The 22,177-nt window shown below is 53.9% G+C and overlaps 1 protein-coding gene across 6 annotated transcripts in view; it reads left to right on the top strand.

Moving 5' to 3' along the window:
• Window positions 1-22,177, top strand: part of LOC121098360 (opioid-binding protein/cell adhesion molecule homolog) — a 309,136-nt gene that overhangs the window by 265,485 nt on the left and 21,474 nt on the right. For all 6 annotated transcript variants that reach the window (XM_040616273.1, XM_040616275.1, XM_040616272.1 and 3 more), the window contains one exon: window positions 18,224-18,456. In XM_040616273.1, the coding sequence (XP_040472207.1) occupies window positions 18,224-18,456 (233 nt within the window). The remainder of the gene's footprint in view (window positions 1-18,223; window positions 18,457-22,177) is intronic.

Genomic DNA, 22,177 nt, shown 5'->3' with positions numbered 1-22,177 from the left:
CTCTCCTCAGTGCGGATGTGCTGGGAGATGATGCCCAGGCAGGCAAAAGCAGGGAGAAAAGACAAGGGGGGGGGGGGGAACCCTCTTTAGCAGGCAGTGAAGGAGGGTTTAGTGACAGCCTCAAGTTTTGATCTTTGTTAACTGCTGTTTTGCTGAGAGACTGACAGGGAGCACCGCGAAATACTGAGTTTTATGCTTGTATTGCTCCGGAGAGCTGTGCAGGTCGTGCATGGCTCCGCTGTGATGTGTCAGGCGGGTTGTGCAGGGCGCACGGAGCTCCCCTGGCTCCAGCGCTGTAGAAATGGGCTGTTTTGGGGCAGCATCTCCCCTTTCAGTAGCATCCTATGCTCGAGCCAGCTCCTGGGTTGGCTCCTCTCCATCTCTCTGTAGTCCCGAGTGGTTTTCTGCAACAGCTTATGGTGCATCTGGCCGTCCCTGGGGAAAGCAGGGTGGCATGGCTGTCCCCACCCTGCTTGTTGCTCTCCAAGTGTGGCAGCTTGTGCAGAGCACTTGGGGTCGGAGCTGAGCTGGGCAGGGAAAACACAGGCACCTAAAGGAGAGACCGAGAGAAGGGGCTGGAGGGGGAGAGCAAACGAGCACACGCGCACCTTAAAAGAACGTATTGCCTTTTTTTCCCTCTTCCTTTTCTTTTTTCTGAAAGCAGCTGTGCCTTTTTCCAGCACTTTTAAATGGTTGCCAGGGAAACAGAGCAAGGGAGAGTGGAAAGGTTAGATGGATATTGGACGAGGCTAATGCACTTGTTTCAACCAAGAATTGACAGGTGCTTAGGACACCGAAGGTCCTGATAACTCCTCATTTGCACGGCTCCTTTGCAGAGCCTCGAGTACCTCCCTACCGCCGTTAATTGTGTTTTAATCATTCGCAAATTATAATCCATCTCCATCAGGGGATCTCTAATGGTGGGTTTATGGAGCGCGTCCGCATGTTCCTTAGCCCTTCCGGGACGCTGGGGATGAAATATTGGGTATATTGGGCCCCGCTGGTACAGGTGGTCTAGCTTGAAGGGAGTTTGATGCTGGCGGAGGTCCCGATGGAAAAGGTGGGAATTGTAGCTGGGTGGCCCAAATGTGCTGTGCCAGCGTGCCAGGGAGAAGCACTGGGAGCTGTGTGTGTGCATCGCCGGCTGCTCCTCCCAGCGAGGGGGCTGGTGTGGGAGAGGTGGTGATGTGCAAATCCAGTTAGCGCATCCCCTTGCTCACTGGGTCATGCCCAGCCCTGGGGCCGGGGCCAGTGGTGGTGTTGGCAGAGCCCCCAGCAGCTCCCTGCCTACTGGCAGCTCCTGTCCATCCCTACAGAGCTGCTGAGACTGGTGGTCCCCAGGCGCTTGCAGCCCCGCTTGGCTTTTTCACCTTTCTCTGGCTTAAAAACCAAAGATAAATGCCTCATATGGATTTTTCTTGCCGTTGCAGTGCTCAGAGGGCTTTTCTTCCTGCCACCCCACCCCCCACCCCCAACCCCCCGCCTTCCGCTTTAGGTTTTGTTTTTGTTTCATGTCTGTCTTGTCTAAAATAGCAGCTCCATCTACGGAATAACCAAGGGGCTTTAAACTAGGCTGTTCAGGATGAGCGTCACATCTGGTATGTGCAAAACACAGCGAGCGATAAATAGCTACAGTGTCGTAAAGCTCAGGCTCTGGAGAGGCAAGGGTGGCTGGTGAGGCTTTTATTGCTTTTTGGATTTTTAGTGTTTTCCTGGGGAGGGCAGAAGGGTATTGAATAAAAAACCGAACAAAACCCCACTTGTGTTTTCGAGTGTGAAGGTGGAGAGGAGCGATGGTGTGAGGTTGAGGGCTGGGGGACCCCAGCTCTGCCCCTGGTACCCTGACCCCATCCTGCAGCCCCATGCGCATCCATCACCTCTGAGCGCTGATGGATGATGGGGCTCCCTCCCGCCTGGAGCTTTCCAGGGTGACCTCAGGGCACCCTGCCCTCATCCTGCCACCCCCTCTGAAATGCCTGGCTGAGACCTCCCGGGACAGCTCACAGCCAAGCTGTGCAAGACAGCAACCCACCTTTTTCTGAGCTCTTGTGAGCCAGGGAGGGAGTGGGGTTTAGTCTTTGCCCAGAGCCACAAATAAAGCTGCTCGCTGATCCTTCTTGTCAGCGGCTTCCCAAGCCTGCCGCCTCTCCATCACGCCTGAGTGATGGGTACCGGGCCAGCGCCGAGACGCGCAGCGCTCATATCCCTATTATGACATTGTTGGTGTCACAGCGAAGTGTGAGGGACTCACGAAATGTCACCTCAGGTATTAGACAATGACTGTGACTCTGCCGTGCTGTGGTTCCTGATCCAAAGTACTCCTCCCTGCAGCGGTCCCAGCTGGAGGGGCCTCTGCCTTCAAATGTGGCATCTCAGCTTTGGGTGTTTTTTAGAGAAAAGTGTGATTTTAGTTGTGCGAGGAGCTGGGCTGACAGCCCTGGGCTGCACGGCCCCTCCAGCTACAAATGCTGAATAAGTCCGCATTGATTCCACGCGGGGCTTTCCCCTCCCCAGCCTGCTCTCCTCCTGCTGCTCTGCCCTTCCAGGTCCTTTGCAAGCATCTCCCTCTGCTTTGGAGGGCACCTGTGAGTGAGAAGAGGGGAACTCGATCCTAGTCACCAACTCCATCAGGAGCCGTGCTTGAGCATCCGGCACTTGGATGCAAGCACATCTCCCATCCCTTCTGAGCTGGGCATGGAATTGCCTTCTCCAGCCAAAGCCTGTTGATTTTAGGGTGAGGGTATCAAGTCACGCTCAAGCTGACCCCAATGCTGGTCAAAATAGGTTGTCCCATGCCTGATGTGAGCTCAGCTCCTCCAGAAGCCATTGATCAACTTTAATTCAGGAGGATGCACTGTATCCATAGGAGGGGCTCTGGAGGAAGGGCAGCAGAGCACCAAGGTGTGGGGTGGTGAGCGGGAGTAACGCCCGCATGCCTGGCTCCGGTACCGGCGGGGTAGCTCCTTGGCACCACTCAGCTAGGGGCTGCCGTAGGTCTGCCTTGCACCGAGATGGGCTCAAAAACTGGTCGCTGGGAGGCAGTGACCTCATTAGCAGCCCAAGTGGCTCCTTTTCGGTGCCATCCGTCTCTCCCAGTCGTGTTGGTCTTGTCGCCTCAGCAGCAGGTCTGGCTCCCGTGGCGTGTCTCGGCAGTGCCTGCCCGAAACGTGCCTCACGGTGCCAGGGCTCCTCGGTGAGCTGGCATTGTACTGCTTGAAAGAGAGATCAAGAACGTGAAAGGGGTTGGGAGAAGAGGAATGATTTATGAGGCTTCGGTTGGCCAAGCAGGGCATTCTCAGCATATTCCAAAATAATTTAGCATCATCTATTCTGCCTGCGGTGGGAGCTTGTTGCAGAAAAAGGAAGAAAGAAAGAAAGAAAAAGAAAAAAAATCCTCATAAAGAACCCAGAAACCCCCTTGATGGGATGGTTAAAGCTTGAAGTTGCTTTTTACCTGAGGGCGGCTGTCTCCTCTCCCCAGTTCTCTCTGTAAATCAAACTGCTGGTGTTGGATCGGCAGCTCCGTCTTTCCCGTGGCCGCTTCCCTGAGGCCTCCCCGTGCACCAAGGGGACGTAATCACCACCTAGAACAGCTTGAAGGACACAAACGCGGGAGCCGAGAGGACGATTTGTAGTGAATAATTTAGTGGATGAATTTAAAGCTTTTGTTCTCATCACAAATTACCTGAGAACTGTATGGGAAGGCTTTGATCATACAAATTCATTTTACATCGTCTCTATCTGCCAACAGACCCACCTACCCGCTTTAGCTGTGTTTTTAACCAATGTGTTTTTTCCTGCACATCGGTGTATTTTGGGGGTGGGCTGGACCCTGCCCGTGCCTGTCATTAACCATTCATTTCAGTGGGTGCAGTTTTAATTACCAGTCTAGGTTGTGCTAGAGAGTTTGGAGAGTGATGTTTGTAATTAGGAATAAATTTGCTGCGTCAAGGTTTTGGTAACCCCTGTCCCCTCTGTATCACGGGGTGTCTGTGTGGCCCTCAAAGCATTTTGTTTTTAGGTGGGAGGGGACAAGATGGGCACAGGGCTGGGATGCCCGGCTGGGGATGCGGGCAGGGATGAGTGCCGGTGATGCACCGCTTGGACAGCATGCAGTTGAGGGTGCCTTCCCCCTCCTTGCCCCTACAGCTCTCACCTTACACCTTCTCGAGGCTTTTTCCCTGCATCCCTCGTCTCATTGTGCTTGGAGTGGACGTGGGATCCGAAGCTCTCTGCCTCCCCCCTGGTTCAAGCTGCAGTGGCGTAGCGCCGAGTTTGTTTGGGGCTAGGGAATTTAGCAAAGTGCATGTGAAGGAGGTTGCAGCCTGCCCGAAGAGAGCCACGTGAAGTTGTATCGCGCTTCGAGATCAAATTATCCTTCTCAGCTTTCGGGGAGAGGACTCGCTGCAGCCCCATGCGAGAGCTCGCCGCCTCCTCCTCATCTCAGTTTATATCCCTGGTCCCCTGGCAGACGCTGCAAATGCTCACTCATCAGGGCTTGCTCTCTGTGCTAATGGCCCTCTATAAATAAGCCCCAGGAACAGTGATAGAGAACAATCATAAAAGGCAGGCGCATAAATTAAAGCCGATGTTATAATAAACTAGACAAGCCCTTCATCGAGGATTTTATGTTTCTCCTTGAGTCGGCGGCTTTGCCAGAAGAAAATGATTTCCGCACGCCTTGGCCCGGTCCTCCATCTCCCCGCTCCTTAGGTGCGTACGGGTGGCATCACCATCCTCCGTTTTTGGCATTACGGGTAAAAAAGCCGCAAGAATTTCCCAGAACAGCTCTCAGCTTCCCTCACTCAGGTCCTTAGGGTGGCGACAGGACCACGGATTAACTGTCTGGGGTGGCTTTGGCCACTCTTTGTAGCTATAAATGAAATGTAATGGCCTTGGGTGGCTAAGACGGCCGAGAGCTCAGCCGCGAGCCTCCAGAGAAAGGGAGAAGTTGTTGCGTTCACTGCAGCGAGCTGTGGCCAAACCTTGCGGGCCGGGAGGGAGATGCTGAGGTATGAAATAGCAGGATCTTGGTGTGGATGGAGAAGCACATGTGGTACCTCCAAAAGTCTGCTCCTTCCCCTTTTCCCCGCAGCGTCTTGCTGGCTGGAAAAGCACGTACCAGCGGCTGGCACACAGGCTTTCTGCTGTGCCTCTGGAGTGCCTCAGGAGCGCTATATATACTGCGCCGAAACTCCTGCATCTCCCGGCGAGTTCATAGCTGTCTCTCCGCATCACATCCTGGATGGCTGAAACTTGGCAGGGCGAGCAGGAGTGGCAGGCAGGAGTGGCAGGCAGAGCCTCCCACTCCCAGAGCACAACTTCCCTGTGCTGAAGTCATCCAGGAGATGCAGCAAGTCGTGCCGCGGGCATGGTGTGGTTCTGGGCTCTGCTTTGTGCCCTGCCGAGAGCAGGAGCTGGTCTCCTGGTCTGGCGATGTAGCATGATGCTATGTGGGGGGCTTTGGCAGAGCTCGTTTCTTGGTGAGGTCCCACCAGCTCAGCCAGCTCCCAAATCCCGTTCGGACACTTTGGACCTGAGCTAATGGCCCTGAGAGCTGGCAGTGAGGATGCAGACTCCTGCTCTGGGCTCAGAGGTTGCTTTCGAGCCTGCCCAGCCATCCCTTCTGGTCCTTGCAGTGAAATCCAGATAACATCCCTAAGGTGGCAGGTTGGGGATGGGGAAGTGGCAGCAGGTGGGGGCTCTGGCAAGTTCTTGTGCCCTGGATGCGCTGTGTTTTGGCTCTACAGAGGCTGTGCTCATCTCCATGTCTTCATGTGCACTGGTGGGGAGATGTCACCCTGTGCCTCTTGCCAGGAGGCTGTGGGGACCAAGAGGAGGAGAATTAGAGGCAGCAGGCCCATTGAGGTTGAGAGCAATTTGAAGGCACTGTTCCACTGTGATTGAATACACGCCCCACCACACGTGCAGCTCCATGCAGCAGCATCGGTGCAAGGCGGGGGGGGGGAGATGCTGTGGAGAGCTACGAGTGTCTGGGGGCTGCCGGAATGCATCCTCATGGTGCTTGAGTGTCTTCTCCCTCTGTACAGTTTTATGGATAAGCAACGCAATCCGTGCTGGTGCAGTGACGTGATGGCCAGGTGTGCATGGTGGTGTGGGGAGGGTAGAGGGGGAGGAAGGGGGCAAGGAAGGAGAGGAGGGAGGCAGGGACAGGGAGAGAGGGTGAGTGGGTAGCCTCTACTTTCTGCTCCGCGTTCCCCTGCGTGTTCTGGCCTGAGCTCCCCCTCGTGTTCAGCCGCACATATTTCTTCCTTGGTCTCCCGATGATCCTCTCTGAGTTAATGCAGGAATATTCGATCTGTCCTGCCACATTTGTGCTGGAGGAGCCGCACCCCAGCCCGCTGGCTGCAGGCTTGCTTTTCCCTATGACCAAAGCATCCCCTCTTCCCCAGTGACACTGCAGCATCAAAGACCCCTCCGGCCTCTCCGAATATTCAGGCCAGAGTCAGATGCTCAGACGAGCTCCGGCGAGAGCCAGAAATCCGTAGTTTTGATCGTGCAAGGAGAGGCGTGTCCCGGTGTGTGTGCCCAGCACTGCTCAGGTGGCCGCCAGGCTCCCTCGAGGGGCAGAGCTGAGATGTGCTGTGCCGTGCCGTGCTGGTGCACCTGTCTCCTCCGTGCCCTGCCACCACTGCCGCTGCTCATCACCCCCTCGCTGGTCTCGCACAGGGTCGTTTTCTGCTCCATTTCCTTCCCCAGCCTTTGGATCGCCCCCCCACCCCCCCCCTCCCGAGCTCTCTGCTTTCTTCTTCATCATCCTGGCTGGGATAAAATATGACTGCAGCCGCGAAGCACCAAGATCGCAGCTCCTCTCGGGGACTGTTTGCCCACATCACCTGTCGGATCGGGAGCCTGCATGTCCTTGGAAAAATATGTATTTCAGGCCGCTGGGGTGCTAATTTGCAAGGCCCATTACTCAAACGAAACACTAAAATGGCCGTCCATAAAGCAGAGCCTTTATCCGTGCCTCCCCCTCGGTCTGAACTCCCCGCGCCAGGTATAGGCTTCCTGTCAAGCCTCAGAGCCAAAAGCAAAGATTTATCGATAGGTACCTTGACTCCAGCTTGCATTTTAATTATGTCGCCATCAGCCTGTGCCGAGAATAAACTCGGTGGCTATTGTGTTATCCTCACTTCATCTCTCCAGATGAATGCACCGGGGGAGACGGGGGTTTACGATGCTCCTACCAGGAGCCCTCTTGCTTTCCCACGTCCTGGCCTCCCCGCTCGCCTGCACGGATCAGCAGAGCGGCTGCCCGGCGCTGAAACACCAACACCAACCTGCACGGGAGGCTGGGGGCGGGGGGAGGCTGCAGGGAGTGAGCCTGGTGCATCCCCATCTCTCGGTACCTGAGTTTCCCATCATGTGGGGGCTCCATCTCAGCCTCTCCCAACCGGCCGAGGTTGCAGGGAGGTCAAGCGCTTGCCCTGGCACGGCCACCTCCGCTCCGCCGGGGCGGGAGGCAGAAAGCAGGGCGAGGAGCTGGAGCCGAAATTGCTTTTTGGAGGGCTCGATTTCACGCTGGGAGCGAAGCCGTGATGCCGCAAGGAATTGAGAAGCCACGGTTGTCAGGGAGGAGATGCGATGAACTTCGGAGTTTGCTTGTTTATTTTCCGTATATATTGGTGTGCGGGGGTGTGTATAAATATTACTCGCGTGTGCCAGACGACACGGGTGTCTTGCTTAATGCGGGTGCAAAGTTTGACCTGGCACTTTCCAGCGGATGCATATTTATTAGCAAGGCAATGGCTGGGAACAAATCCCTCCTCGCTCGGCATGGCAGACGCTATCTCAGCAAAACGGGGGCTATTATTAAAATAAACAAAAGCAAAAGCGACTTGGCTGTGACCGCATCTCCCACGCTAACCTCGCTATGGACCCACCTTCTCCCAGGGCAGGACAGGGGACCGGCCGCGGAGATGCTGTCGGGAAGCTCCCGGCTATGCAGGGACCAGCTCTGTGAACTTCTGGCCCCCCAGGCACCAAAGCTTGTCCCCTGCCTCAGTTTCCCCATTGGTAGCAGTGACATATAGCAGTGACGTCAGTCCTAGCCCACAGCCCTGCAGGGGAGTGTGAAAGGCTCCCTTCATTAATAAGCGCAAAGTGCTTTGATATTTTTAGATGGAAGTGCCACGTATTGATATAATATTACTGTACCTCATTTGACTTCTTTTTCGATTGCAAGCCCCCTCTTGATCCCGTTACCTGCAGTAACAGTTATCTGGCTATATTTTATCATCTGAATATTTCAATTAAATTACTTTAAGGGGAAAAAAAAAAAAAAAAAAAAAAAGAGCCTACGCTGAAGTTGGAAATGATCACTGTATCACTCCAACTTCCCTCCATTCCCAGAAGGTTAATTGAAAGGCAGCCATCTTGGTGACGTTTAGACAAATGAGGATAATTATGTGTTCTCCAGCTCTTTGAGAGGTTAATTGCTTAGATGTACGAAGACTTGAAGAACAAAGAAGGAATAAATCAGAAGCAGGACTATGATCTGATAATGTAATTTGGTATATTCACGTACAACTCAAACAAATAAACCCCCTAATTGCGTGAAGTTGTTGGGCCGCCTGGATGCCCCAGGGGTTTGCCAGGATCAGGCACCCGGCCCTCGGTGATGCTCGGAGATGGGATCCAGGTGGGAGAAGGAGAGGTCTTCAGCTGGCTCCTGCACAGGGGTGGCTGGTGTCATCTCATGCTGGGGATAGTTCCTTCATGTGGCAGGGCCGTGGGTCTGTCGTCTGGCTCCTTAGTGCCCATCACATGAAGCCTCCAGCCCTCATCCCAGCGGAGAAACGGCGGGTGGGAAGCAGAAGGGGCAGCGGAGGTGCGGGAGCGGCGAGCAGAGGATTTCCTCTGGTGGGTTATTTTATTTTGCCTAATTGCTGGTGAAATTTCTGCAAATTGGCAATTATATTCTTGTGCTGATGGCTTACCCAGGTCATTTACAGATCTCGTGTTTGGCAGGAGTGCTTCACGGCGTTCGCTGTGAAATATGGCTTCACCCTCCATCGGCAGAATTTCCCACTTTTTAGAGGTTATTAGTTCTGCCTGCAAGGATTTCGCACCTACATTTTGTGGTGACACCATCCTGAAGGCAGCTGATTAATTGCTTTTTCCTTTTAATGACTCCCGGTGATTGGGCTGAGGGTGCTCGTGTCCAGGCCAGTTGTTAGGGAGTCGGTTTGTCCGTCTGTCAGCCCTTGCAAGCTGCTGGGATGGGCTACGTGAGGTGCTGGAAGCGATGCCCAGGTGCCAGGGGTGGGAGCACTGCGGGGAGGGGTGCGGCGTGGAGCCCAGTGCATGCAAAGTTTGGGCTTTTATTGAAGACCCAACACTCTGTGATTAAGCTTTCCAGCTGGGATCAAACACCGTTTCATTTTTCAGCTGTGAGGGTCAAGAAAGTGGGGTTTTTTGGGTTTTTTTTGGTTTTTTTTTTTCTTTTTTTCCTTCACTGAGAGCTTGGGGGTGAAACGTCTTCATCTGGAATCTCCTTTCCCCCTCCGCTCTGTCTCTGGGGAAATCTGAATTGATTTCGAATGAGAAAATGCCTCCCCATCCCCAACAGGTGAGGAGCCCCAAGCCTCGGCCTCTGAAACACCGGCGAGCGGTTTTTCTGTCTATCTGTCAGGCCCGTCTGAAATTGCAGTTTCATTCTCCCTATTTGCTCTTGTATTGTGCATTAAGATACAGCAAGTTTATCCAGCGGTCCAGCTGTTTTGAAGATAATTACTACAGAACTCAACCTGATGTAAAATAATCCTCCCGGGCAAGCAGCCAAGAGCCTGAGACTTATCCTCCAAAGACTGAAACCTCTCCATTACCCTTAAGAGCTGCAGAGATAGGAGTGGGTGTCTCATGACAAATATATTTCTGGTGGTAATTAACAGGGGGGTGGGAGAAGAGGGGTTATTTCCCCCCGTTGGGGAGGGCGGTGTGGCAGGACAGATGGACTGTGAGTGTGAGGACCGCCTGCGATGGAGACCTGACTGTGTTTCCATCTGAAGTGCCCTAGGTGCCATCGTTTCCCCCAGGGATGTGTTTCAGGGTTGTCACCCTCATGCCCTTTTGCCATACCCCTCATTGCATCGCTGCCCTGTCCCGCCCTGGAGCGGCTTCAGACCAATTTTCCCTCCTTGCAAGCCAGGGACAGATGTGTGATGGCTGTACAGGAGCTCCTTCTCTCGCAGATGTGCCCTAGCCCGTGTTTTTATCAGGCTGCCAGCAACCTTTCTTCTTTTGTGACTACGGGATGCTGCCAGAGCCGTGGCCACTTTCTCCCGGGTTGAAAGCAGTTTCCTTGCCCAGCCGAGATGGAGCCAGTCGCCGGTCCCATCAGGATGGCTGAATCATAGCGGTCAGAGCCTTGTATTGCCATGTGTTAATTACCGGTACTTAACTACATGCCTAACTGTGACAGCGAAACAGTTATTTCTGTCTCTTCCTGCCTAGGAAGGTGGATGAAAAAAAAAAAAAAAAAAAAAAAAGAAAAAAAACAGTAGTGAGGGAAAAATCCAAGCCCAAAACCCCACCACAGGCACAGAAAGCTCCAGGTTCTCAACTGTTGGGGTCTGCTAGCACTGCCAGCAATAAATTCTGTGTTTCTTCTCCTCCTTTTGATTGAAGAACACTAGAAATCAGCCGGGGCGCAGGTGCTGCATTGTGTTAGATTAGCGCTGATTGAATTCGTACATGGGTGCTGATTGAGGCGCGGGGCTCTGCCGCCAGCAGCGTGCTGCGAGCAGCGAGCAGGGGGTGTTGCCAGATCGTGTCCCTCAATCAGCACCCTTGAATGGTGGTGATGGTGGTGGCAAGTGTCTCTCGTTGGGTCTTTTCTTCCCTGCTGGGATGTAGGGCAGAGCCCTGGTGTAGGGTGAGGGGGAATTTGGCTTCCCTGGTGAGAAGACAGCTCTCTGCTGATGTTTCCTAGGATGGGTAGAGAGATGCTTTGATGGTAAATGCTGCTGGATGTTGGTTGTCTCTTTGGAGAGGAGCTGGAAAGATGTCCCAGCCTTCTTCAAACCACAGGATGGCTTGGTGGCCACAAGCAAGTTGGAAGTCAGGGACCTGACTTGGAGGAGAGAGCACAGTCACTTAGGTACCGTTTTTGGGCAAGGAAGGATGCACTTCTTCCAGCAGCCGTGGTTTTCCTGGACTGGCTGCCCCTGCTCAGTGCCTTCATTTTCATCTCTGTTTGGCAGATCAGGTGTGGCCGCCAGCATCGACTGACTCTGTTAACATTCAAGTGCCACCTGCTCTATAAACATCCCCATTGATTTGCTCTATCCAAAGGCCTCCTGCTTTGTTTTTTTTTTTTTTTTTGCCACTGCCTCATATATCCTTATGAAGATTTCTCTTAAGCTAATAACAGCTGTCGGCCATTGGGGCTTAGGCTGACACCTTCTCATTGTCCCTGCTGCATTGGGGGAGCATCCTGATGTGTGGATCTAGCCAGACTGCAGCTGTGTAGGGACTTGGGGGCTGCTAGGCTGTAGCCAGAGGCTGTTAGCAAACCCGGTACAGTCCTGAGGGCAGAGAGCATTGCTGTTGTTTTCCGTTTGGCATTGCATTTCAGAGCAGCTTGCAATGGCCGTGACTTGTGTGGTGCAGGGAGAGCAACTGGGAGCTTTGTGCAGGGCAGGAAAGGGTTCAGGTAGATCCTGAGCCTGCTGAAGGTGGTGCTGACCTTCCTGGGGGCTGCAGAGGGTTTCTGAGCAGACCCTGAGTCATCAGGATATGGGTGCGATGTCCTGTCAGAAACGGGGCATTCATGGTGGGAAAATCAAGTGGGAGCCAGGGGCAGAGCGTGCCCAAGCACCCGACCCCGTCACACCACCCTTCCCCTTGCCAATGATGTTGTCAGGGCGGCATGCGGCCCCACGAGCTCAAAATAAAAGCAATGAGGAGTGAAAGAAGGGCTTTAGGAATGAAAAGGAAAGCCTAGCTCGCTTTAATGGAGCCAGTTGCAGTTTCTCGATTTGCTGGATGTGGAGCATTAATTCCGAAAATCCCATGAGTGGCTTTGGGGAGAAGATGCGGTCAGTTAGCGGCAGCGGGGGCACCGTGCGGCAGCTCGCCTTGCCACGTGTCCCTTCCCCACACAAACTACGATCCGTTTCTAAGCCATCTGCAGCACAGCTGCATCGACCTTAGCATCGTGCTGCACTGCCCGCAGCGGTACCCGGCTCCGTGGTGCCCAGGCTGGGGTGCAGGCGCAGGGTGGGCCTCTTCGAGGCCAAAGGGGGGTGCAGACCCCCTCCCCAGGCTGACGTCAGCTCGAGCTTGGCATCGACCCAGCATCAGGCTCAAACTTTGCATCTCCTGGGCTGTTGCAGAGGCCACCCAAAGGCCTGCGAATGCTGGGTGCAAACTGGCCGGTGGTGGTTTGTGTGGCGGGGGCTGCACGGTGAGTGTTAAATCTTGATTTCTGATGCCTTGCTCAGACAGCTCCCGCCCTCCTCATCATCTTGTTATCATTCTAATGTCTGGGAGCTGCAGTCATGGACCAAAACACCATTAAACTATCTGAAATGGAGCAACTCGACAGCCTCTGCCCTCACAGGCTTATTATCTTTGCAGATGGATATTTTATATTTAGCAACCTCTAATGTATCAATTTGGGCTTTGATTTTTCACGGGGAGCAGCTTCTATTCTGGCGCTCAGTAGCGGGCAGGCAAACTGCTGCTGCAGAGGAGAAACCCTCCCCGACAAGCCCTGAGGCTCTGGGGAGGGCAGGAGGGTGCCACAGCCCTTGGAGGGCTCTGGGGAGGGGGCAGTTGGTGGGGAAGGGTTTGCTGGTGGTCCAGAGCTTGTTTGAATAGCACTGGAGCACCTGGGGAATCGGAACGGTGTGGTAGCAGTGGGGCCAGGCAATTAATTAAACTTGCGGAGAGTGAGAGCCGGTGGCACGTGGCTTTGTGGGAGGCAGTGGGCTGACTGTGTGTATGGTGTGGAGGGAGAGACGTTACGAGGAAAAGGAGAGCGGTTTAGGCTGGCTGAGCTCCCTGTGCATCCCACGTTTTCCCACGCACCATGTTTCCAAGCACCGTGTTTTCCCATGGGGGACACGGGTGCAGTGACAGTTTGATACTCGCTGAGCTGGTGGCAAGGGCTCGATGGAGGCGGCTGTGCTGGGCGATGCTAAACAGCACATCCCAGGTCCCTTCCATCCTCGAGGTGCTGGGATGGCGTGGGGATGCTGTGGGGCCACTGCATCCCACATCTGGGTACCAGGACAGATGGGAGAGGTGGGAGAAGGGATACTGTGGGTGCCTCAGAGGGGAGACGGGATGCTAGTGGAAGGGATGGGGAATGAAGACAAAGTGCCTCCCGCCCTCCACACTGAGAATAAATATCAGCGATGACAGTGACGGAAACCCAGGCAGCGCAGTCCTGCCCTCAGGGAACTATTGTGCGAGACCCGCCGTCACACGCCGCAGATGCCATTGTACCCGCGGCTAATGTGATGGTTTACATTGTTGGGAGGGGATTAGAGGAGCCGCCACATTTTGATGGCCTGCTTCTAATTTGCATCTTTAACGAAGTGGGAGCCCAGCCAGGTTCTGTTCTTTTGTGTTTACTTCTGAGGAAGTGTGTTTATTTCCGATGATTACAAATAAATCTCCTCTGCCTTTGCCTCAGCCGCCCGGAATAAAAGGCATTTGGAGCCCGTTAACTCTGTAGCTGGGGCGAGTACCAGAAGCGAAGAAGAAATCCCATTAGGAGTCCCCGGCAAATGTAATTAACAATTTCTTCTCAAAGACGAGGGTGCCAGCGTTGCTTTGCCCTCGTGGCAGGTACTCTTGGTTGAAAACTTCCCGGGGTGAAGCACTACCCTGTTGCTGCTGAGGGGCTTCGCTCCCGATCCAGGTGAGCTATTTTAGCTGCTGAAAACTGGGTCAGCCAGCCAGTTTGCGACTGGTTTCAGCATCTCCATTTGTCATTTTGACGAGGCACATTGGCTACAGGAGAGAAAAGTGGTTTGGGGTTGAAGGGCCATAGAAGTATTTTAAACTAGAACACTGACGGTTTTGCGTAAGGAAGGGGGGGGGGGGTGGGGTTGATCGGAGATGAGCATCTCCCTCAGGCCTCTCATCTCAGCTGGGGACCCATAGTCTTGGCTCTGCGGCTGCAAACCAGTCACCCACACTGCTTGGGATGGGCATCAACGTTCTGGGGTCCTGAGCATCCCATCCCTTGGGATATTTTGCACCCACAGAGAAGGATTGCAAGACTTGCTTTACACCTCCAGCTCTTTGCGTGCCGTTCATCCCTCCAAACTAATGCCGGAAAACTTGTGCTGACCCTGGACAAGGTCTTTTCCTCACCATGGGGCAGGCGTTGAGGCATATGCCCCCCCCTCGCCCCCTCCATGGACCTCATGCTTGGCTGAGTCAGCAGTGCAGGAAAGGTCCATGATGTGGACCAGGAAAGGTGGGCGACAAAGGCGGCAGGTGTTATGTCACATCCCATGTGTAGGAGAAGCGCTGTCAGTGTCATTGATGGGGCTGGGCAGGAGCCTGCTGCGGGAGCGACGCGGGGGTCTCTCCTAATAGGTCCAGGAGGAGAGAGCTGGTCACTTTGTGCCACAGAACACAAAGAGCGCATCGGCAGAGTTATCTGTATTGTTGACACTAAGTGAAATAATTCCTCGGCAAACTTCAAAATTAGCATTTAAGGATGAGGAATAGGGGCAATTAGAGGGGAAGCGGCGCAGCGCCGGTGCCCCCAACTCCCTCTCTCATGCATCTTCTCGCGCTGCTGCATTCGGGTTCATCGCCCTCGTCTCTGGCAGAACACCGGGATCCCTACGGCAGCTCTCATCCCCACACAGAGCAAGGGGATCAATATGGGTCTCAGGAGACGGCGCCTTCACGAGTTAATGTGTATAATTGTGAGCGCTGGGGGGGGGGGGGGGGGGGGGGGGAAGCTGGGGCAAAGCCCAGCATCTGAGGTTCACCAGCAAGTCATTCTGGCAGAGATCAGTTGCCGTAGGAGGCAGCCGAAGGGCTGCAGATGGTGCAAAGTCTTTGCTTGAAGGCAGCGAGGGTCTACGCGGCATGCAGAGATGGAGGAGCAGATGGGATGGGTCGCCTTGCACAAAGAAGGGCTGCGTGGAGGGGCTGGGATGAGGTCGGTGCCGGGGGCTCAGTTTTGGGCTGGCAACATCAGTCCTCAGATGTTCCTCCCGCCTTGCTGATGGGTTTTCTCCAGGTGAACCGCAGAGCCAGGATGGGTTTATTTCCCTCCCATCTGACAGGCACTTGATCGTCTTTTGTCCCTTCCAGACTTGTAAGGCAGGGTTTCTTCTGGAGATGGATACGGTGCCTTCAGGAGACTGTTAATGGGGGTTTGTCTTTGTTCTTAATTAGATCCCTTCAAGGGAAAACCTCCTGGCCCGCTTTATTATCCAGCTTTGTCAGAGCTTGTCTGCTCTATCTAAACACTTTGCAGAAGTCTCTTTACCTGTTTGCTTACTGGAGACATTATCATAATCCTGGTCAATTGGAAATAGGTAGCAAAGACGGCTAGGCAGACGAGGGAGCGCTGGCAGCTTAGTGGCTAAGGGAGATCGCTTTCTGAGGCAGGGAAAGCAGCTGGTGGGGGGCTCCTCATGTCGGGGGGGTCGGTCAGTATTTGCCTTTGAGGCACCAATTGCCAGGGTGTGGGTCAACTTGCAGCAGGAAGGCAAGGTTGGGCAAGAAGGTGCCTCCAGAAATGCCACGCTGTCCGTGCCAGCTGGTGGATGGTGACTTTTCTGCTGGTGATAGCTTTGATGCATTGCCAAGAGGTGCAGGAGGGCTGGTTTTTTGAAGCAGGACGGTTTGTCTTGTCCCTCCCTACCTGCAGTTGCCAGGGCCAGCCTGGGCTCCGGTGGAGAGGAGTATGATGCTAACTAAGCAGGCAGAGCTGAAGGGAGTTGATCCCAAATTGTCTGTTGAGTGGCAGCAACTGAGGGGAGGGGAATGGGGAGAAGGAAGCTTTGCCTCCTTGCTCTTGGCATGAGTTTATTGGAAGGAGTCTCTGAGTTGCTCCTGCCCATTTGCTCTGAGTGATTTCGAGGGCACTACGGGCAAGGGAGAGCGATGCTGTCCTTGCCCTTCCTCACATGCACGTGTCTGCCCATGTTACGGGCATCCCTGGGCCCTGCCAGTGTGGCTCTGAGCCATCAGTGCGAGCTGTAAATGCAGAAGGAGTGACCCCAGTTCTCAGGGGTCCCAGACCGGCCCCAGATCTTCCCGGGAAGTGCACTCGAGATGTGCCAGCTGGAGTTGGGCAGTGGCAGTCGAACGTGCCTGGTGATGGCACGAGATCCTCATCCCTTTCACTTCAAACCCTCGTCCTTGCGCTTCACCCCTAATGAGGGGACCTGAGAGTACCTCGTAGAGCTGTAGTCTGGGTATTTATATGAGCGCAGACATGCAAGTTGTCTGTTTTACATATTGCTGTCCTGATTTTTTAGTGCACGCAATGAATAATTTACAGAAGCCGTGTGTAAGTATCTCTTTATTATTCATTATAATGAAGTGAGACAGCAGTTATAGTCCACTAGACTGGAATCCCCCAGGGCCGAACTTAACTCGGCTGCGCTTAGCTCTCCCCCAGTTAATTTGAACGAAGGGAGGGCTCAGCTTGCCGAAAAGGACAACGTCGTCTGCCGGCACGAGGCCACCTCGGTCCGGCAGAGCAGGAGCCGGGGCACATCCGACACCCGGGCAGGCTCCCGGCGCGCCAGCCGTGCCGCAGCAGGCGTGGATGGCCATCCGTCTTTCCTGGCGTCCATACGTGATGTGGCTGGCGGAGCCATACAGCTCCGGCAAAGGGAAAATTACTTGTTTGCGGGAGGATATATGGCTCGTTCCTCTGAACTGAGCGCCTGGGGGGACCCTCAAACATGCCAAGTGCTGCCCCTTCCGTCTGCCCGATTAATAATCTTGATCGAGGTGACGTTCCGCAATTCCAGCAAGGGAGGCATATAACACCCCCAAAGCCTCTGCAGGAGAGGCACCGCGGCGGGGACAAGGACAGGGACAGCCCCCCAACCCGCCTCTGAATTTACAGGCGTGGGGAGAGGGACTTGCACGAGTTTCTTGATTGACTATAGGTGCCTTTTCTTATGATCTTGGCTGCACAAAGCTGCAGCAGTGTCGCCGCCGCCAGCACAAGCTTGCGCCTAGCTTGGTTTTCCCGGTTTGCTTTCATGCCGAGAGGAAGCTCTCCTGCCGCCGTCCTCAGGTGGGCAAGGCGAAGCTCCCAAGAAATGCTGGGCTCTTAATTCAGCCAAATACTTTGTGGTTTTCCTGCAGGTGCCATGGCAGCGGCAGAGAGGGCCACGAGTAAATAGATCGAGAAAAATCTATCAAACAGAATGAAAAAGCCATGTTCTCCGGGAACGTTTTAATTCCACCACCCCCCCTCCCCCCCCCCCCCCCCCCCCCCCCCCCCCCCCCCCCCCCCCCCGCCCCTCCCCGTTCTTTGCCAAGCATAAGTCAGCACCGCGAACCGGAGCTGCTGAGCCCCCACGCGTCTCGGAGCAGGGAGGGTGGGCGCCAGGCAGGAAATAAATAATGGAAACGACCGCATTGTGTTTTCAAGGCACTTGTAGGATTTACAGCTGCTTATCCAAATGTTCCCTTCTCTTCCCCATGCACTGGCTTTGCTGTCTCCGGCTGTTTCTCTTCTTTCCCTCTCCCCGTGCGTGTGCTGCGGCCCCTCTCCCCCGACAGTGGGTGCGTATATCTCCCTGCACCGACAAGCCAAACTGTCAGCAAATTTTACAGCTTCATCTGAAATTCTCAGTGCGCGGCGAGGGTGAGGGAGGGGGGGTGGCAGAGGTGGGCGAGAAGGGCGATACGGAAAGTCTGCTTGGCTTGCGGAGGTCAAACACAATGGGATTTTCGTCTGCAGTTCCCCAGCTCCATATAACAGAAAAAGACAGTTGTTTTGTTTTTTTTGTTTGTTTGTTTGTTTTCTGGTGAACCTGCCGTTTCTGTGAAATCTCAGGTGATGGAGGAATGCAAGATGTGGCTGCAGGGTAGCGTGGCTGTGGCATGTGCCACCTCCATGCCGATGATCCGGCTGCGTGTGATGGGGAGCCAGTGCCACAGCTCCTGTCGTGCTCATGTCCCCGTTCAGGAGCCAGGATGCTCGCTGTGGATTCTGTTTCAGGTTTGTGACTCTCTGTCTCTCCCTTTGCAGGTGTACCGTGGATGACCGGGTCACACGGGTAGCGTGGTTGAACCGCAGCACCATCCTGTACGCCGGCAATGACAAGTGGTCTATAGACAACCGCGTGGTCATCCTCTCCAACACCAAGACCCAGTACAGCATCAAGATACACAATGTGGATGTGTACGATGAGGGCCCCTACACCTGCTCCGTGCAGACAGACAATCACCCCAAGACCTCCCGCGTCCATCTCATCGTGCAAGGTAGGTCTTAACATGCCTCGTGCTCTTGCTGAATGGGCTGTTTGATGTGGAAGGCTGTCTGGACTTGGGAAGGGTTTGGAGGTCCTCTTGGTGATGGAGATGTAGGGATTAGACCAACATCTGTTGCTTCAGGGATCGAGCAGCATGGAAACGGAGGTGTGGACAAGTGCCCACCGTGCCAGGGAGATGAGCTTGAGTCATAGCCTCGCTGTGTTATATGGTCATCACAAAGGGCAGAGGACACCTGAGGACTGAAACCGGGGGTTTGTGTTCTGGCATGCTCTTCCTTCTCTCCCTTTGCCTGTTCCTGCTGTGCATTTGACCCGTCTCCGCTGCTCGGGACCATATTGCGCAGCTCACTGTGTCAGGGAGTTGTTAGCAAAGTGCTCGGGCCAGTGTCTGAAGATGCTTCAGGAGAGCCAAAAGCAAAGCGCTGCCAGGCACAGCGGAGGAGCAGGCTCCAACAGCACAAGGCTCCGTGGTTTTGGGAGAGAGGAGAGGGCAGGTTGCCTAAGTGTGTCAAAGCTGCTGTGGGGCTGTGAAGGGCTTTTAGCACGGGACTTCGTAGGTGATGCTGTTGGGTTGGAAACCAGCGTCCCTGAGGCTGCTCAGATGGGGGGATATGGGTGCCGGCAGATCAGAGGTGCCCGTAGCACTCCGGTGGACACCAACTCCGGATCCTTGTGGCTTTGCACCGGCTACCAGCTTTTGTCCGGTCTCTAGATTAATTTTTCAGAGTTAGTGTTAGTTCAGGTTAGATAAAGATAATGAAAGTTTCCTAATCCTCTTAAAGAAGATTTATCTGGCTGAGTAGAAAGCTCTCAGAATACAATAAAGCGTGTATAAAACCAGGACCTAATCTTTCCTTTAATTTCGAACAGCTGATGGGTATTGATTTTGCAATGAGCAAATCTGAAAAATTTCTCAGCCTCGACATGTCTCTGAGAAGCCCCCAACACAGATATGTATATATTTATGTATCTTTCTCATTTAGAGGAGGCAGGGTTTCATTGTGGCTGTCCATCCAAGTGATTTTCCTGCCCGGAACATATCGGGGTGCCCCAGCAGAGAGGGGAATGCTCACTGAGGGGAGTGGAGGGCTGCCGGGAGCATCCCCTCCATCCCCCTTCATTAGGCCTCTCCCTCTCCCCCTTTTTGAGTTGCGTGTGAGCTGTCCGTCTGCGAAGTCTAATCTGTTTATCCTGTCTGCTCTCTAATCGTGCTAATCCATCCAGTCAACACCAGTGAAGTATCCGAGTGCTTTGCACCTAACGAAATTAGGTGAACTGGCAGGGATGCTCAGCACCCACCGCCCTCGCCCCTTTTCCAGAGCAGAGCTTGCAATGCAGGCACTTGCCAGGCTTGGCTGTGTGAAGGCGAGGGATTGTTTGCATCCAGAACTGTCTGGCATTCCTAACTGCACCGGGAAAAGTTTTCCCCTGGTGTAAGCAAGTCCTGTTGAATTGCTCCCACCACAGCCATGACGGTGGTTCTCAGCAGCGTTGTTTCTCTGCAGCTGAAGGGAAGCCTGAGAGGAGCTGGGGATGTGTCGTTCGTTACGCAGGCACGGGTCAAGTGGTCTGTGCTGGGCAGTTTCTGTATTTCTCTTTCAGTGCGTTAATCTCAAGCCACACAGCTGGTCTCCCACGAAGATGCCTATGTAGGTGCCACCGTGCTGTCCATTGATGGTGTTGGGCCAGAGAAGCAAATCCTTCCCTGCTTCAACTCCAATGCAGTTCCCTGGCAGCTGGAACATGCTTTCTGGTGGCTCAGATCGAGTGGCATTGCCATCGGCACCACCAGCACAGCCAAGGGCTGGGAGCCTCCCTGCTTGCACTCCGGGGAAGAGCCAGCTTTCTGTGGGGGCGAATAGGGAGGGATTTTCCAAGGAAGCATCCAGTCCTGGCTGTGCATGCAAGCAGAGCACATACTTGACAGGGACGGGAGCAAAACTCTGTTTCTGTTGTACCTCTATCCGTTATGTTATACCTCTGCTGTCACTAAATATGGCCTCAAGAGCAAGGCTTGAGCCCTGCTTTGTCAAGGAGGCAGCCACCCCAGCAACAGCAGCAGCGGGAGGACCACGGGGGATGACTGCGCATGCCTCGGTGGCACGCCTCACCCGTGCCAGCTGGCCAGCGAGCAAGCAGTAATGACCAGTTAGCAACCGTTCAGGTCAATTAATTTATATTTGTATTTTGCAAAACTAAAAGTTGGCCGGCTAGAGTATTGATTCTTTGTCCCTGTGTTCAATCGAGTTTTAATTGTGCTACTGCGGGGCCTGGCCTTCCCTCCTAGCAACCGGGCGATAAATCTGCCAGGGAGTTGCAGTCAACAGTAAATGTGTCTCTTAGTGTCGCTATTAATATGTCTCTTGGATTGGTTCATTGCAACAGCCGTTAACAAGGGTTTATAAGAGCGTAGATGGCAGGAAGCCAGAGGGGGGGGGGGGTATCTCCCTTTTCCTCTTTTTTTTTTTTTTTTTTTTTTTTTTTTTCCTTTTTTTTTTTTTTCGGGACCACCTCGTGACGATGGGATGGACGCTTTCAGGGACATGCGCAGTGCTTGTGGCATGCTGATGTGTTTTCGGGAGAAGTAGAAATGCAGAGAGGATTGGCATTTGCTTTTGTATAAGTAGAAGATGAGCCACGTCATCTTGTTCTTGTCATAAACAGCTTGAGTGGAGGATGCTGTGGGGCTGGACCTCGGGTGAGCCCTCCTGCCTCTGGGTATGACCCCCTGCGGAGCCCATCTCTGCTCCGGGGAGGTGCAAGCTTGCAAGGATGAGCTGGGAGATCAACCACACTGTGTCACAAAATGGTTTTGGTGCAAGGAGCGCGGCAGACCGTAGGCAGGATGCAGCTCTGCCTCCTTGGCGTGAGCTGGTTTGGGCTGTTTCGGGACACTGGGTGTATTTCAGTCTGAAAAGCATTGCTCAGGGTCAATGTTTAGGTCGAGGCTGTGGCTTTTGCCATCAGTGCCCTGGGAAAAGGCAAGCCTGGTGGCCTCCTTGCAGCAGTGGCTTAGAGAGGACGGCGTACATGCCGAAGCGGTGTAGCGTAGCGCAGTGTCGCTTTGGGATCTGCTTTGGCAGAGATCTTGGCAGTGAATGTCGATACTGGCCACCCCTACTTGATAGTGGTCTTTGCTATTCCTCAGATGGCCTCTGTTTCTGATTTATTTAGAGAATCCTCCTCTGTACTGCCTTAATCCTACTCGCCATAGATTTTTCATTAAAGCCTCTCCCGGCTGTCGGCATTGTTACTTTTAGTTTCTGGTCGGTGCAATCCATTTTCCCGTCTTGGTGTTTGCTGCTTTCCTCACCCTGGGAGCCAGGGTAGGTTTCGAAGGACCATGGCCTTCATTTGCAGTAGTGAGGCTGTGGGCATGTGGTTGGTTTTCCACTTGCACCTAAAGATGCTCTCCTGGAGCCAGTCCTGCATCCCTTGTCACATCCGCTGCTTCTCAAAGCAGCACCGATGCAGGTGTAGCTCTTCCATAAGTGTCTCAAAAGCTAATTGAGTCTTATTTTTTCCTTCTTCCTGATAACAACTAGCTTCTCAAGGCTCTGAAAGGGCAAGCCACCACCACCCCGTGCCGGTCCCGTTGAGCTCTTTTTCCCTGATGTAGACTGTGCTCTGGGCTTCCCTCAGCACCACGGATTTCACGATGGCCGCAGTTAAGTTTGCTTTTATCACACTGCCTTTGATATCCAGGCAGG

This window comes from Falco naumanni, chromosome 16, assembly GCF_017639655.2.
Source record: "Falco naumanni isolate bFalNau1 chromosome 16, bFalNau1.pat, whole genome shotgun sequence".
NCBI lineage: Eukaryota > Metazoa > Chordata > Aves > Falconiformes > Falconidae > Falco > Falco naumanni.
Note: the sequence above shows the minus strand (reverse complement) of the source record. Positions and strands in the feature narration are given on the sequence as shown.